Consider the following 17,885-nt stretch of genomic DNA (forward strand, 5'->3'; position numbering starts at 1 on the left):
AGCCCTCCCAGGCCTGACCAGCAGGGGGAGCTACCGCCAATCAGTGCCTTACTTTTCAACTCCTCGCCGCCTACTTCCCACTGTACTCAACAGGCAGGCCCAAGGGGATGTGAGGAACACACTTCTGCCAAGAAGGAAATGCCCTTTGTTACCCGCCAGGGGGAACGGCCCAGCGGAGAAGCCACCCCGAGCTCGAAGCTGACTGATAGACAAAGGCACACGGCTGACTGGAGTGACACCCTTTCTTTCTGCAGTAACTCCTCCATCAGGAGGCCCCCTCAACCCAGCACCCTGCTGTAGGGTATCCCCTGGAAAGACAGGGACAGTGTGACTGGACAGCCTCAGGAGTCGCAGGGAGGGCTGCCCCTCCTCGGCACTTCGCAATCTCACAAGAAAGATTTTATTTTTTTTTTTAAATATATTTTATTGATTTTTTTACAGAGAGGAAGGAGAGGGATAGAGAGTTAGAAACATCGATGAGAGAGAAACACCGATCAGCTGCCTCCTGCACACCCCCCACTGGGGATGTGCCCGCAACCAAGGTACGTGCCCTTGACCGGAATCGACCCTTTCAGTCCGCAGGCCGACGCTCTAGCCACTGAGCCAAATCGGTTTCAGCATCACAAGGAAGATTTTAGATAAGTGGCAGCGGTATGGAAGCAAGGCCAGCGGACAGGAATACGTTTCGCATCAAACACGGGCGGGCAGCCCAGCTGGTCTGAGTGCGCACCCGGTGGGGGTTTCGGGGTTTTCTGCCTCTCTCACTGTAGGTTTCGAAGCTCTCTTGTCGGATAGCTTGGGTAGCAGGCTAGGCTTCCAAGTCCGCTCCTACGTGGCTGGCTTACCTTGGGGTGTCTGTAGACACATCTCGTCATCTTGTCTGGCAGGTCGCAGGGCGGCTGACTTGTTTCGTGGGTGAGATGAACTGTCCCTCTCTCCCCCTCTCCTGCCCTAACATTCCCCCCGCGCTCTGTCCTTGGGTTCAGCTGGCACAAATGGCATTAACCGGGTCTCTGTCTCCCCAGAGGGACTTAAGCGATGTATTCTCTGGTTAGGGAGGAGAGGCATTCATCATTTGCTCTCAAGTGTTCTCGGTTGGGAAGACAAGGTCTGAAGTTGGACAAGCTGGCTGCAAGCTGTCCACACGGGGTGGGCTTGTTTAACTTCCTTGTCCCGGTTTCTCCACTCCACCTGCCCGGGACGTCCCCAGCTTCCTGCTGTCCTGCCGCCAAAGGGTGCCAGCGGCAATGCCCAGAGCAGGTTCTGACACAGGGCTGCCCAGGTTTGGAGAAAACAGAACCAGAACCAGAACCTCGCTGAGCTTCCCTGTTTTATACTCTTCCCGATAAAACACACTGAAGCTGAAGGAAACACCGATCCTCTCCACTCACTGGCTTTCTGTTGAAGGAATGTCTCCACTGTTTTGTCTGACTCACTGGTAGATGTTCTCCCTCTTCTGAGAAGCTCCTCTCCCCTGAGAGAGGGAAAGGGATTCCGCACGCCCTGTGCTGGCCAAGGAGCCAGGTGTGACCGCCCTCAGCTGGCCCGACCCTGCTGTGCCCGAGGCTGGCGGCGCCTCAGCTCCTGGCCTCCCGGGAGCCAGGCTCAGGGGCAGCAGCCACCCTGAGGTCCTAAAGCGGGGGGTCTGTGGGTGCTCTCCTGCCATCTTAAAGGAAAGCTCCTGACAGAGCACCTTCTTCCCGCCCCCCTCCCCCCCCACCCCCCTCACCCCCCAGGCTCTCCGGCCAAGGGCAGTGCCAGCCGGAGGAGCACCTGCCAGGACTGGTCCCAAGAAGGGCCGGGAGGGGAGGGGCCCAGCTAGTGGGCGGAGCCCGGGATGAAAAGGCGCCTTCACAGAGCAAGGGACTGTCCCAGGGCTCGGTCCCATCGGAGAGACAAGGACCCACTCTCCACCCATGTTTACCTGCGCCATGAGGCGTGCCAGGCGCTGGGCAAGGCACAGGGAAGCCCTGCGAGAGCGTGCGTGCCGGCACAGGCCAGGCTCTGCGGAGAGCTTAGGTGTGACTGACCTGCCGCCACCCACCCCTCCACACACAACCCCCCACACACACACCCACCTACTCACCCCCCCACACACACCCCCCCCCACACACACACACCTACTCACCCCCCCACACACACCCCCCCCCCACACACACACCTACTCACCCCACACACACACACACACACCCACCTACTCACCCATCCACACACATCACTCACCCACCCATCCACCCATCCACACCAACCTACCTACTCACCCCACCCACCCATCCACACACCCACCTACTCACCCCACACACCCACCTACTCACCCCCCACACACACACTCACCCCCCCATCCACACACACCCACCTACTCACCCCACACACACTCACCCCACCCACCCATCCACACACCCACCTACTCACCCACCCATCCACACACACCCACCTACTCACCCACCCATCCACACACCCACCCACTCACCCACCCATCCACACACACCCACCTACTCACCCCCCCACACACACACACCCACCTACTCACCCACCCATCCACACACCCACCCACTCACCCACCCATCCACACACACCCACCTACTCACCCACCCATCCACACACACCCACCCACTCACCCACCCATCCACACACACACACCTACTCACCCCACACACACACCCACTCACCTACTCACCCACCCATCCACACACACCCACCTACTCACCCCACACACACACACCTACTCACCCATCCACACACCCACCCACTCACCCACCCATCCACACACACCCACTCACCCCCCCCACACACACACTCACCCCACCCATCCTCACACACCCACCTACTCACCCCACACTCACCCACCCACTCACCTACTCACCCACCCATCCACACACACACACACACACACACACACACACACACACACACACAGAAGGACAAACCTAAGTTCCCCGGACTTGATCGCATCCCTTTGAGCTGAGCAGCTCCACATAAAAAGCACACATCGGAAAACCTCTTAAAGTGCATACTTATAAAATCCATCTTCATTAGAAAAATGCTATTTATTGCAATAAGAAAGTCCTCAAACAGATGCTGCTTTCAGGAACTTTTAATCCGTCTGCACCTGTGAAGGGAACCATCTCCAGACTCTCACCCGAGTCCGCTGGACGGCCTCCCCCGGCGGCTGCCATGGGGCTGCCCAGGCCGCTGAAGGCAGGGGCGCTTCCGGGGTGACAGGTGGTCGAGTGCCCCCACGTTCACAGCCTGTGGTCCCCCGTGCACCCCAAAGTGTTACCAAATCCCACCTCCCCCAACCCCCCCCCCCCAAAGCCACAGCCTCACAAGCTCCCCGTCACCTTGGAGCCCACCTCAGCGGCCCGCCTCCCTGTGTGCCCCCGAGGAAGGCCTGGAGCTCCGTCCTCCCGAAGCGTGCGGAGCGCACGTGAGAGCCACGGGGGAGCCCGGGCCGGGAGCGAACCTCGCTGTGGACACGAACCCGGTCCAGGTTAACACGAACCCGCACCGCCTCGCGCTGTGCGTTCCTCTCCGGCCAGAATCTCGCCGGGCTCTCGCCTCTCTGTGCGCCCGGGTTCTGACGTGTGAAGACGGGTCTTGGCGGAGACTTGGGGAGACTTGGCCGAAGGCGAACGCCAGGCTCACTGACCGCTTTACTGCAGAATCTCGGAAAACCGACCAGCTGCGCACACCCACAACGGCGCTCGGGATGGGGCCTCCGGGCCCGACGTGGGGCGGTCCGTCCTGGGCAGCTCCCCTCGGGGAAGCGCCAAAAGCCACGCGTCCGCCATGGAGGTGGGCACCGCACCGGGCACGGACCCCGGGCCCCGGGGCCGGCACGCCCGCCTCCTGCGTGGGGCCGTGCCCTGACCGCCGCTCCCATCCTCCGGGCGGCGAGGTCAGGCCCCCGTGACTTACACGTGTCTGTGTCCGCCCGGCCCCACAGGACCGGCGTGACCTGTTCCGTCTCTGCACAGACCTGTGTGCGCCGCGGGAGAGCCGCTGGTGACGGTGACCACCCGCCCGTCACTGCGGTCAGGACCCGGGACCTGCCCGTCCGGGGCGCACGCCTCTGGCCGTGCCAGGAACGCCGCCTCACCGCGCTGCCAACACGCCGTCAGCAAACGGTGGGCTCTCAGGAGACGCTCCGGTGGAGGTCAGCCTCCGGTGGAGGTCAGCCGGACCAGGCGCCGCCGCGGGGGCTTTGGGGGTAACAGGGTCCCGCCTGCTCCAGGGAAAACCACGCTCGATATGACCAGCCAACCACGCAGCGCCATGAGTTTAATCTCAATCGTTGTCACACATTTGATTCTTACACTTTTAACACGGGGGGGGGGGGGGGGGAAGCCCTTCTGGGAGTGGTGCAGGGTGTGCGGGACAAACACGTAAGGAAGTCCCTGTGACTGTCATCAGTCTGAGGAGGAAAGGCAAGCTGAGAACCAGATCTGAGGTCAAGGCCTAACTCCGTCCTGTGAGCTCCGTAACAGCAAATGCAGCCAGCCTCTGGGCTCAGCTTCTCCACCTGCAAAGAGCTCCACTGCTCTGCTCACCTCATCAGCTCACTGAAGATGACGGACAGGAAAACACACGAGTGCGGCACAGGGGAGAGCACAGTGTCACCCCAATGGTTACTGACACGGGGACCTACAGACGCTTTAAATGATGAGCCCTCAGGGCACTAGGCATGCTCCCTGGAAGAAACTTCACCCAGAGGGACCAGGCAAACACGTCCACCTTCAACCGCAATGCTAAAACACACACAGAACAGGTGGAACGTTCCAGAGAAAGCACTGAAAGACACACATTGGGTTGACAAGAGACTCTGCAGAATGAGTGAGAATGATTTACCACATAGATGGAGGTATGCAGTCTTTAAGAGGAGAAAGGTGCGAGTCAGCTGTAAGGAAAACAAGCAGATGGGCCTTCCCAAGACACAGGGAACAAAATCTCATCACTTGGTCTAATTTGTATGTAAACCAGCTTCTCCAATGCCCGTGAGTGCTCCCAGTCTCAGACATCTCCTGAGAGGAGGAGGTCTCCTCACCGCGGCCAGGGTGACTGTACACTGAGGCCCAGGACGGAGCTCCACAGCCCGCCCTGCTCACCCGAGCGTCCACTCAGGATAATGGGAACTCGTCCAAGACAAACTCACAACCCCTACTGTGCGCTTTCTTCCTCTCCTAATACCCACTCCGGTGGCCTTTCTTTGTTTTGATTGTAAAATTAAGTTTAAGTAGCACTTTAACCTTTCCCTTCAAATAAAACCTTTGATGTTAGTTCTTATACAAAAAAAAAAAAATTAAGTTAACCAAAAACAAATGAAGATGCAAGGGAGGACATAAATGAGAGAGGACCCGGTAAGTATAAAAATATGCTGTTCGGATTCAGAATAATTTAATAGCTCTTCATGATTTCATAAGTATCTGGAAATGGAACAGACACGTGTCCTGAGCCCGTCACAAGAGGTAGGATTCCAGCGTTCGGTACGACGTTCCAGGACAGGGTCAGAGTGACATTCCTGTTGCCCCTACAAAGACACAGCGATCAGACGTCAGCAGAGACACTTCCAGTCCAATGAGAACACGTCATTAGAGCGCTGAGGCGTCCACAGGTTCGCTCATAACCAGCCCCTCCCAAGTGGAGCCCTAGCCTACAAACCCAAGTCTTCGGGTCTTTAACCCAGGAATGGGACACCAGCTGTCCTGAGGCACCGCGATGCCCTGAGCTCCCTGGGTTCCAGAGCCAGCAGCCCAAGGCCGAAGTGAGGGCGACAGACAATAGGAGCCCAGATCTGGGGGAATCAGAGGGCAATGCGCGAGCCCCAACTCTATGGCTACCTAGCCGGCAAAGGGGAGCACCCCTGCTGGAGCGGAGGAGTGGGCCACAACCCAGATCACTGTTCCAGGTCCTCACTGTGCGCAGGAAGGAAGCTGAGGTTCAGAGAAGCGAAGAGACCAACACCAGAAACCTCAGTGCCAGCTGGGCCAGTGCTACTTCCTCCTCAAGTTCCCTGGCAAGTTCCTCTGCCGCCCTCAGAGCCTGTGCTGGGCAGGCCCACACCACAGGCAGGGGCCTGAGCACCGGAGCAGAGACCTCAGACCTGGGGGCGGGCCCTGTGCACCCGGAGCAGAGGCCTGGGCGCCGGGCCCTGTGCACCGGAGCAGAGCCCTCAGGCCTGGATGCCGGGCCCTGTGCACCCGGAGCAGAGGCCTCAGACCTGGATGCCGGGCCCTGAGCACCCGGAGCAGAGGCCTCAGGCCTGGATGCCGGGCCCTGTGCACCCGGAGCAGAGGCCTCGGACCTGGATGCCGGGCCCTGAGCACCCGGAGCAGAGGCCTCGGGCCTGGATGCCGGGCCCTGTGCACCCGGAGCAGAGGCCTCGGACCTGGATGCCGGGCTCTGTGCACCCGGAGCAGAGACCTCAGACCTGGATGCCGGGCTCTGTGCACCCGGAGCAGAGGCCTCGGACCTGGATGCCGGGCTCTGTGCACCCGGAGCAGAGGCCTCGGACCTGGATGCCGGGCCCTGTGCACCCGGAGCAGAGGCCTCGGACCTGGATGCCGGGCCCTGTGCACCCGGAGCAGAGACCTCAGACCTGGAGGCCGGGCTCTGTGCACCCGGAGCAGAGGCCTCGGACCTGGATGCCGGGCCCTGTGCACCCGGAGCAGAGGCCTCAGACCTGGATGCCGGGCCCTGTGCACCCGGAGCAGAGGCCTCGGACCTGGATGCCGGGCCCTGTGCACCCGGAGCAGAGGCCTCGGACCTGGATGCCGGGCTCTGTGCACCCGGAGCAGAGACCTCAGACCTGGATGCCGGGCCCTGTGCACCCGGAGCAGAGGCCTCCGACCTGGGCCCTGTGCACCCGGAGCAGAGGCCTCGGACCTGGGCCCTGTGCACCCGGAGCAGAGGCCTCGGACCTGGGCCCTGTGCACCCGGAGCAGAGGCCTCAGACCTGGATGCCGGGCCCTGTGCACCCGGAGCAGAGGCCTCGGGCCTGGGCGCCGGGCCCTGTGCACCCGGAGCAGAGGCCTCGGACCTGGATGCCGGGCCCTGTGCACCCGGAGCAGAGGCCTCGGACCTGGATGCCGGGCCCTGTGCACCCGGAGCAGAGGCCTCCGACCTGGGCCCTGTGCACCCGGAGCAGAGGCCTCGGGCCTGGATGCCGGGCCCTGTGCACCCGGAGCAGAGGCCTCAGACCTGGGCCCTGTGCACCCGGAGCAGAGGCCTCAGACCTGGATGCCGGGCCCTGTGCACCCGGAGCAGAGGCCTCGGACCTGGATGCCGGGCCCTGAGCACCCGGAGCAGAGGCCTCGGACCTGGATGCCGGGCCCTGTGCACCCGGAGCAGAGGCCTCGGACCTGGATGCCGGGCCCTGTGCACCCGGAGCAGAGGCCTCGGGCCTGGGCGCCGGGCCCTGTGCACCCGGAGCAGAGCCCTCAGACCTGGATGCCGGGCCCTGTGCACCCGGAGCAGAGCCCTCAGGCCTGGGCGCCAGGCCCTGTGCACCCGGAGCAGAGCCCTCAGACCTGGATGCCGGGCCCTGTGCACCCGGAGCAGAGGCCTCAGACCTGGGCCCTGTGCACCCGGAGCAGAGGCCTCGGACCTGGATGCCGGGCCCTGTGCACCCGGAGCAGAGGCCTCAGGCCTGGATGCCGGGCCCTGTGCACCCGGAGCAGAGGCCTCAGGCCTGGATGCCGGGCCCTGTGCACCCGGAGCAGAGGCCCCGGCCCGGGGCTGACAGCCCACACACTGAGCCCCGATCTTAGATCAGTCTTGCGCAGTGTTTCCACGCCATCTTCCAGGTCAGATCCATATAAATACTTCACTTCTCTCCCAATATTCCTCTTTTTTACCCTCTAATATTTTTCTTTAAAAATTCATCTTTCTATCCCCTTCACATTTCATTAAATGTAAAAAAATAAAATAAAAAATGACAAAGAATTGCTCACTTGAGACCATTTCCATCGTCAAAGAAAAAATATTTTGTTTTCATATCTTTCAACAGCAGCTTCGGATTATCACCTCTCAGAACAATCTTGTCCCAAAGGACAACCTGGTTCAGAGCCTACAAGAAAACGAAAACAATTAAATTAACACAGCAGAAATAGCATCTCTGTCAATTCAAATTAAAAGTATTGGTAAGCAACTAGTTCATTACCAGTGAGCCCAACTCTGCGGGGATTGCTGCAGCCATCAACCCTCCAGCCCAGTATGAGCCTGCACAGGCTGTCACTGCTGCAGGCCACCTCCTGCCCATCTATGTATTGCCAAGCGTTTTCAATTGCCAAGTATCACTAAGAAATGAAGCCTTTAATATCTTTTCTTTAAAGTAAAACACAGGCACATCATTGCTTTATTACGGCAAAATTCTCCAAGTCAGACAACCTTTCAAGCCGCTATTCTGACATGTCATAAACAAATTGTTAGGCAAACCAGGAGCATGAAATGGAGTAAAAGCACATTTGTGATCACTACCAAGTCCCAAGAACTGTGTTCTCACTAAACCACCACTCACTCGGGCGTCCTCAAACTACGGCCCGGGCCACATGCGGGTGTTTTTGCCATTTTGTTTTTTTACTTCAAAATAAGATATGTGCAGTGTGCATAGGAATTTGTTCATAGTTTTTTTTTTAACTATAGTCCGGCCCTCCAACGGTCTGAGGGACAGGGAACTGGCCCCCTGTTTAAAAAGTTTGAGGACCCCTGCTTGTGAGGCCAATTGCTGAGCATGCAATGTCCAACTAACAAGAATGTGGACTAGTTATTCCTAAAAGAGGGTTCAAGTCACCACCCTAAGTCTCTTTCTAAGACTACACAGGAACATCACAATGGAGGGACAGAGTCAAGCGCATGCCTGAGAGAAGTGACTTTCTATGTGCATTCATTCATTCACTGAAGCAACAACCTGTCCCATTCCACGCTGTATTAACTCACTGGTCATGCTGGGGAGACCAGACTATGAATATAACTTAGGTGCATCTGTCACCAAGACCAGACCTGTCTATTTGGATGATTTGCTGAGACTTGAATAGTATGTGTTTCCAGTTTTACTCTCATCCTCAGCAGCCTTTCCTGTTTTAACACTTCGTTGCCTCTCAAGGGCAGGAGCACCTCACTCCCAGGCCTAAAAAATACCTGGTATAAAAGATATGCTCCAAATAATACGCTGTACAATTGACTGACTGAAGTGCTAAAAATGACACTGAACTAAAAAACTAATCCATAGAAAAAGCTGGTTAATTTGTCATCTCTTGAAAATGAATACACCTCAAATGAAATACAGAAGTAAATTCCTTTCTAACTACAAACTACCTCAGTCTATGCAGATAGCAAACATAAGGGTACTTGGGTAACAGCCACACAGCAGTTCATTTTAATCCTACATACTTCACATTTGTGCTTTAATTCACTTATCAGAATCATTTACATTATACTTTAGAACCTAAGACCTCTGTTTTAGTAACGTTCTGTATTAATACCTCAACCCTTACTCTAGCTACAACAAAAGCTTGAAATCAGACTGAACTAAAAAACTTCTATCATAAATTAACTGTTTTAATATATTTAATGTAATAGTTTAATAACTTCTAATGACAAAATCTGATAAACTCTAATATATGATTATAAAAGATTACCTTAAATACTCAAATTGGATCCCATACAACTCCAAAACAAAGAAAAACTCTCAAGACAGGTATTAATTGCATAGGTATGGCTTCATACACTATCAAAACAGCTCAAACCATGTATTTATATATATATATAAATATTTAGTTGGGTTATAAAATAACCTCAGAAATGCTTCAAATATAATTATCTTTACAGATTTTATTACATGTCTGGGTAACCAGAGTTATAAGCACAGACACAAATTTTATTGATTCAAATGTCTTGGTGTGTATCTTTCTAATTATAGTGTCCAGAGAGAATATTTCAGCTGGCCCTGGCCTGGGTGGCTCAGTGGGTTGGGAATCATTCTGTGCACCAAAAGGTCACCCACCATTCCCTTCCCAGTAGGGGGCATGCTGGAGGCAGCCAATCAGTGGTTCTAACTTACATCAATGTTTCTCTCTCTCCCCCCATTCCTCTCTAAAATCAATAAAAACATATTTTTAAAAAATCCTACAGCTGGGTGCAATGCCCTCTCCATTTCCTAATATGCTCCAAGTTCAGCAGCATCCTTCCTGAATGTATCACTGCGAGTGGCCTCCATGGGTTTTCGATCACAAATATTTTGAACAGAAGCCCCTAAGCATGCACCTTTCTTTACCAATCCCGGTCCTCCTCCACTTGCTGTTCCCCTCAATCACAGCACCTTCGGGGTGAGTGTGCCTTCCAACAGGCTCCTGACTAGCCGTTTCCTCAGCCAGCTTCTCACTAGATCCAGGTTCTCTGTTTTTCATCCTTTAAGTAAAGTGGCTGAGCAGCTCAGAGGACCCGGCACGGCGGCTGTGCCAGGCTCCAGTGGCATGTGCGTGGGCCACGGGCATTCTTTTCAACTCTGATAGCTTTGCAGGGATCTTTGTAAGCCATCTTTCCATCATGTGAGGATTCGTTTCCTTAAAACTGGACAATACAACCCCCTCCACTTTGCACAATGCCGAGTGCCAATGAAGGAATGAGTGTACCCAGAGAGCCAGTCAACCCCTTGCCCTCCAGAGTTCCTCGCCACCTCCAGAGTATGAGTTCACACATGTTTTAGGATGCATGCAGCCAACCCCGATTTGGGGACTGAGTGCTATTGTCAGTCCACGTACAGTATGATTCAAGTGTAACTTCGTTCCCTTTTCAGTTTAAATTGAGGAACATACAAATAGATTTGCGGTTTCCGGAATGGCACGTAAGGCAGCTGAGAAGTGGCCACACCAACCCAGTGTCGGTAAGGTGAACAGACTGGAACACTGCAACGCTGCTGGGTCCCAGGAGAACCAGCAGCTGCTCGCTGAGGCCCCCAGGGAGTCCCTCCATGCACCCCGAGCCCACAGCGCCTCAGAGCTGCGGCTGCCATGGGCTGGTGATTTCCACTAAACTACTCAGGTCAGGTAGTTTGAATACTCAAAATTTGTATTTTTCATAAAAAATAAGATGTTACATATCTACTAAAATACTTATATACTTACATTATTTTTTGTTGAATATTCTGCTGATAAATAAAGAAACAACTGCTTAACATTCCAATCAAATATATTCTCTAGATGTAAACAAGTTAAGGAATATATAAATCATAGAGCAGCATACAGCTTTAAAACAATCTTAGTTATGCTATGTATTCACAGCAATACTAACACCAAAGTAGAGAAAAAGTGATGATTTCGATGTGAAAGACAAAGAACGTCCAGGTCAACTGAAAAAGTTTGGAGACCAACAATGACAAGCATTATTGGATGAAGATGCATGTCAAACTCAAAAACAACTTGCAGAAAGGTTAAACGTCGCTCAGCAAACAATTTCTGATCATTTACAAGCAATGGAAAAGATTTTAAAGGAAGGAAAATGGGTGCCACATCAACTGAACAAAAGACAAATGGAAAACCGGAAAGTCATCAGTAAAATGTTGCTTCAGCGGTATGAAAGAAAGTATTTTTTTGCATCGAATTGTGACTGGCGATGAAAAGTGGAGTTATTCTGAGAATCCCAAACCCGCAAAATCACGGGTTGATTCAGGTCAACCATCAGCATCGACTGCAAGGCCAAATCACTTCGGAAAGAAGACAATGCTCTGCATTTGGTGGGATCAGGAAGGTGTGGTGCACTATGAGCTTCTAAAACCAGGAGAAACTGTTAATACTGGTGGGTACTGACAACAAATAATCAATTTGAACCACACTTTGATCGTGAAACGGCAAAGTAAGAAGACACGGCAAAGTAATTTTGCTTCATGATGATGCACCATCACACACTTCAAAACCAGTTAGACACGTGAAAAGACCTTGCCTGGGAAGTATTAACCCACCCGCCGTGTTCACCAGACCTCGCTCCTTCAGATGACCACTTGTTCCCATCGATGGCACGCGCACTTTCTGAGCAGCACTTCAAAACATATGAAGTGGAGAATTGGGTCTCTGAATGGTTTGCCTCAGAACAAGAAAAGTTCTATTGGGACGGTCTCCACAAATTACCTGAAAGATGGGGTCATGTGTAGCTAGCGATGGACATTACTTTAAATAAAGCACTTTTGATGTTTCTCTTAAAATTATCGTGTTTTCTTTGATTACAAAATCCACATTATTAACCAATACACCTAGTAAGTATAGGCACCTAATTTTTTTTAAGTCATTTTGGAGCAAAAAGGGGTAGGTGATTACCATTATTATTATTATTATTATTTTGGTAAAGCAATGAAAATTATGCCCATTTTTTTTGTCAGATCAACAAAAAAATACACTTTTTGGTGTGCTGCAGGATTTTAGTAATTTGTTTGTGTGCCATGAGATGAGAAGGTTCAAAATCCCTGGTCCAGACAGTTACTACTTTCACACTCAAACCAAACTGCCTCTTTCCAGAGATGTTCTTAAACGATGTGAACACTTAAAAGCAGGCAGTGTAGCATATACTGGACTTTTCTCACGGTGTACTCTAATTCCTCAAAAAGGCCTATGTATATATAACTAATTTCTAGTCTACTTCTAAACCCAATAATTTATTTCTAAAAATCCCAGTTAAAACTAATGCCATGGGGCCCTGGCTGGAGCAGCTCAGTTGGTTGAGCGACACCCCATGCACCAAATGGTCACCAGTTCAATTCCCAGTCAGGGCACAAACCCAGGTTGGGGGTCTCATCCCGTTGCTTTCTCACATTGATATTTCTCTCTCCCTCTCCCTTCCTCTCTTTCTAAACTCGGTAAAAAAACACTTAAAAGGAAAAAACAAAAAAACACCATGGAAGCAGACCCATCAGGTGAGCCTCTGAGGCCCATGACCTGCAGCTGCTTCAGCTGTCCTGACAGCCGCTCTCCACAGCTCTGACCGTTCAAGCTCCACACCCAGCTTTAACCCTCGGGTTTTAAAAAGGCAGCGAGATCGGCCATGGCGGAGAACAACGCTCAAACATTCCTCCAAGACCCTGACAGAAGATGAGCTGGCCAAGAGTTGTCAAAGGTGGGAACTCAAGATAAAGAGGAAATATTTAAATCGTCCCCATTTTAAAGTAACTCTTTCAACTGTTACGATTTCTCTGACGCTTGTTATGAAAATACTTATAAAAAAACTATAATGGCAACATGCTAATGACTCACCAACATTCATTTTGACAATGACCTTCCAACCCATCAGATGCACGTCACTTTTTAACCTGTTTCCATCATAAAAGAGGAAGACAGACTTTGGGACTGCACAAGAAATACTCAGCTGGGTAGGATGAGCACTGGCAATGTTCTTCCTTCTCTAATCCAAGTGATCTCATTCTCCTTCCGAAATCAGATTCACAGTCTCTTAAAGCTCTCAATTTACTTAATGTTCCTGCGAAGAATTTAGAGTATCTTCACACAGTAACCCCTGAACTTACAAATAAATTTCCTCCAGGTATGAACGAGGAGGAATTAACACGATTTTACTGATGAAAACAAAGGCCTAGAAATTTCCAAGGTTTGGTTGATAGTCACACTGTCCCCAAATCACTAAACAACATGCATATCATTATAGCACCACAGAAAAGGCAATGAACCTTTCTCAAAGGATATCTGCCGTTATGTCGAAGTTAATGAACCCCAGGTCACTTTTTTCTCTAGGTCCCGTGAAGTCTTCTACATTTTTCCTAGAAGTAAAGAGAAAAGCTTTACCATCATTTGGACATGTCAACATACAAAACGCACATCATTCCTAGGGATACAGCTGTGTGCCCAGGGGAAACAGCAATTCCACAAAGAAACAAGTGAGTATCGGGATCAACTAATAAAAGGGTGGTATGCAAATTGGTCACAACTCCCTCACAGTAACGACCGAACAGCAGGCTGCGTGGGGCAACCAGGCCGGCAGGGGGAGCAGTGAGGGGCGACCAGGCCAGCAGAGGGGGGCAGTGAGGGGGGACCAGGCTGGCGGGGGGTGTGAGGGGCAGTTGGGGGCGACCAGCAGGTTGGGCAGTTAGGGGTGATCAGGCCAGCAGGGGTGGCAGTGATGGGCAACCAGACCAGCAGAGGGGGGGCAGTGAGGGGCGACTAGGCCAGTGGGGGAGGGGGCAGTTGGGGGCGACCAGGGCGGCAGGTTGGGCAGTTAGGGGTGATCAGGCCGGCAGGCAGAGGTGGTTAGGGGCAATCAGGCAGGGGAGCAGTTAGGAGCCAGCAGTTCCGGATTGTGAGAGGGATGTCCGACTGCCGGTTTAGATGGGGCCTAAACCGGCAGTCAGACATCTCCCGAGGGGTCCCAGATTGGAGAGGGTACAGGCTGGACTGAGGGGAACCCCCCTCCCCCGTGCACGAATTTCATGCACCGGACCTCTAGTTCAATATAAAAGCCCATCTTCACCCGTTTCCATGTACCTCCGGAGAACCCCTAACAAAACCCACGGGGAGAGGAAGACCCTCAAAGAAGTGTGTGGACACATGAGGTCAAGCCATGCGGTAGAAGGCGGGAGGAAGCTGCCGGCCTAAGGAGGTGTGCTGACTGAGGGCCTGTGCAGTCCGGGGCGTATTTTTCACAATTTTCTCCGGGTGCAGGTGTTGGTGGCACTCCCACTGCGGACAAAGGGGAACTAAGGCCCAGAACTGTCGGACTCTGGCTCAACATCAACGAAAGCCCACAGCTGTTGGTGTTTCCTGTGCACCAAGCTCTTCAACACCCACCCCCTCACCGCCCCCACCCCCAGTGGGCGGGGGCAGAGGTCACGTCCACCCAAGATCTGAGTTTGGGACTTAAAACACAGTATCTAACAAACACCACCTCAGCAAAGAAACAAAAAATAAAACAAACATGCGGGGCGGGCGGTCGTTATTCCATGACCCGCTTGTTGGAGATTCTGACAAATAACGAAAACTAAGAAAAACTTGTGAGGAGATGGGAGTAGAGAAGCGGAGGAAGACAAATTCTACAACCCAAGTGCGGGGAATAAAAAGGCACGGGCCGGGCCAGGTGCCCACGTCATTCCCAGTCTATTTTCGGCATTTTCGGAGGCTGGTTCCAGCGGCTGGTTCTCACCAAACAAAACCCACGCCGCCCGGAGGCTCCGAGGGCCGAGCCGTCCGCCCAACTTCCCAGCAGCCGGAGCGGACCGCCCGAGGGGGAGGCGGGCACCGCGGGGGGGTGCCCCACCGGCACACGGGGTCCACGGCCCGCACGGCAACCCACCCGGGGACCGGGACCAGGGACCCAGCCGAGCGGGCGGGACGCGGGGACCCAGCCGGGGTCCGGGGTCCGGGAGGGCGGGCCGGGGGCGCGGGGACCCAGCCGGGGGCCGGAGGCCGGGAGGGCGGGCCGGGGGCGCGGGGACCCAGCCGGGGGCCGGGGGCCGGGGGCCGGGCCGGGGACGCGGGGACCCAGCCGGGGGCCGGGGGCCGGGGGCCGGGGGCCGGGGCCGGGGCCGGGGCCGGGGGCCGGGGGCCGGGGGCCGGGGGCCGGGAGGGCGGGCCGGGGCCGGGGGCCGGGGGCCGGGGGCCGGGGCCGGGGCCGGGGGCCGGGGGCCGGGGCCGGGGCCGGGGCTGGGGGCCGGGAGGGCGGGCCGGGCGCCCGGCTGGTGTGTAGCCCGCTCATTGGCCGGCGGCGGGAAGTGAGGCACAGGAAGGAAGGAAGCCGCGGGCCGAGCCGGGCAGCGCTCAAGCCCCAATTTAAGAGCGAGCCCGGGAACCGCGGCGGAGGGGGCCGGGAGGGGGGCCCGCGAGGTGCCCCGCACCGGGGCCCGGGGGCAGCGGGCCGCCAGCCCGGGCCCCGCCGCCCGCCCCGCGCCGCCGGCCGCACTCACAGCATGATCCGCGAGACGTGCAGCCGCACCGGCACGCTGCGGTCCTTGAAGGCGGTGGTGATGAAGCAGCCGAAGGTGAGCGCCGCCATCACGCTCAGCGAGAAGGCGAACAGCGAGTTCGCCCGCGACAGCACCGTGTTCATCGCGGCCGTGTGCCCCGAGCCCCGCTCCGCACGCACCGCCGGGACCCCGTTCCGGTGGCGGACCGGCTGCCAGCGATCCGCGCCGCCTGCGCCGCGCGCCGCCGCGGCCCCGCCTCCCTTCCGGTCCCCCGACGGGAGCGCGCGCGCTCCGCCCCCTCCCCCGGGACACGCCCACCGGCTGGGACTGGGCCGCGCGCGGGCCCGCCCCTACTTCCGGTCCACCGCCTCCACCAATCAGCGGCGCGCAGGGGCGGGCGGGGTGTGGCTTCGCAGCCCCGCCTCCTCCGCGCTCGCTGGCCCACCTGGTCCCCTGGCGGGTGCGGGCTGCCTCCGCGGCTGCCGCCCGGGGGTCGGGGGTCGGGGGTCGGGGGCGGGCTGGGGTGGCCTGGGCGCCGGTACCTGGCGCTGAAACTCAGCCGGGTAGTGTGCGGGGCGCTCTGGCGTGTCGCGACGGGAAGCAGCCCTTGACCGCGCGCGGGGTCCCGCCTTGGTCACTGGGGTCCGAGAACGGATGCCCCTTAGGAGGGTGGGGCCCGGGGCCGAAAATGCCGCACCCTGCCACCCTCACCCCCACCCCCCCCACCCCCCCCACCCCCACCCCCAGCCGCCCTTGTGCACCTCCCACTGTCGGCCTCCTCCACTTCCTGTGACAGCTAAAGCGGTTTGAGACGTTAACGGTCGATGCTGCGGATTCGAGGGGATGCATTTCACACGGTGTTTCCCGTAACCGACTCCACCGGGTTCTGAAAATGGAAGGCGATGAGTGGCCCTGAAACCGCCGTGCAGCACACGGTGTAAGAATTTGAGATCAGCAAGGCATCAGTGCTTTTTTTAAAAATAATTTTTATGGATTTTTTAGAGAAAGGGAAAGGGATAGAGAGAGAAACGTCCACAAGAGAGGACCATCATCATTTGGCCGCCACCTGCACACTCCCTCCCGGGGATGGAGCCTGCAACCCGGCGTGTGCTGTGACCAGGGATGGAACCTGCGACCTCTGGGTTCCTGGGTGGAGACCCAACTGCTGAGCCACACGTGCCGGCCAAGGCATCAGTGCTCCGTGGCCCTGGGGGGGGGGGGGGGGGGCTCAGGCTCAGACTGTGCCAATCTTCAGCCTCGGAGGCTCTGCAGACGCCTTCCTTCTTTCACAGCTGTGGGGTTGGGTCATTATAAAAGAACTGAGAGGCCCAGGGATCTGCACAGATTATTTTAAATTTTAATAAGCCGAAAGAGGTTGGTTAAGCACACCTGGCCTAGAGCATGACCGGTCCAAACTGGGAAATGACGGTCTGACCCTGGTCCTGGCTTGCGCCGCCATCCGTTAAGGAGCCCTTGTTTCTTTGCATTATTCATTATGCAATTTCGTACAGCCTTGCAGTTGGGGTTATTACTGAGGGCCTACTGTGTGCCAGCTCTAGCTCTGAGAGCACAGCACTAATAAGGGAACACCCCTGTCAAATTGGAATAGAGCCAGTAATGAAAAATGGGGAGACCCTTAGTTGAGTTTAAAGTGGTTTTTTTTTTTTTTGTCTTCCAGACAGCCACAGCTTATTCAATAAAACAACTGTTTATTGAATGCCTACTGTGTTGCTAACGATACAGAGATGTATAACAATCACTTTCTACCCTCATGGAGCATATAATCTACTAGAGTTGATAAAACACACAAATCTGAAACAAAGCATAAATACCAAGGCGGTTACAGAGTGCTGTGGACCTCAGAGGAAGAATTTACATCTGTGGCCATGTGGGACCAAGCAGTGTCTGTGAAATATTTAACACAGAGCCTGAACTACGTGGATTAGGCATTCTTAAGGGATGAGTTAAAGGATGCTCATTGTTACAGATGTTGATG

General features: G+C 55.2%; 1 protein-coding gene across 1 annotated transcript; it reads right to left on the minus strand.

The window, feature by feature from the left end:
* Positions 1-5,377: 5,377 nt before the first annotated feature.
* On the minus strand, positions 5,378-16,158 carry SPCS3 (signal peptidase complex subunit 3). Its single transcript, XM_054720173.1, has 5 exons — positions 15,890-16,158; positions 13,678-13,753; positions 11,121-11,195; positions 7,950-8,065; positions 5,378-5,527 (listed from the first exon to the last, which is right to left on the minus strand). Exons 1-5 carry the CDS (start codon positions 16,030-16,032, stop codon positions 5,395-5,397), a joined length of 543 nt encoding a protein of 180 aa, XP_054576148.1. The 5' UTR covers positions 16,033-16,158; the 3' UTR covers positions 5,378-5,394.
* Between the last annotated feature and the right edge of the window lie 1,727 nt (positions 16,159-17,885).

Source organism: Eptesicus fuscus, chromosome 8, assembly GCF_027574615.1.
Source record: "Eptesicus fuscus isolate TK198812 chromosome 8, DD_ASM_mEF_20220401, whole genome shotgun sequence".
Lineage (NCBI taxonomy): Eukaryota > Metazoa > Chordata > Mammalia > Chiroptera > Vespertilionidae > Eptesicus > Eptesicus fuscus.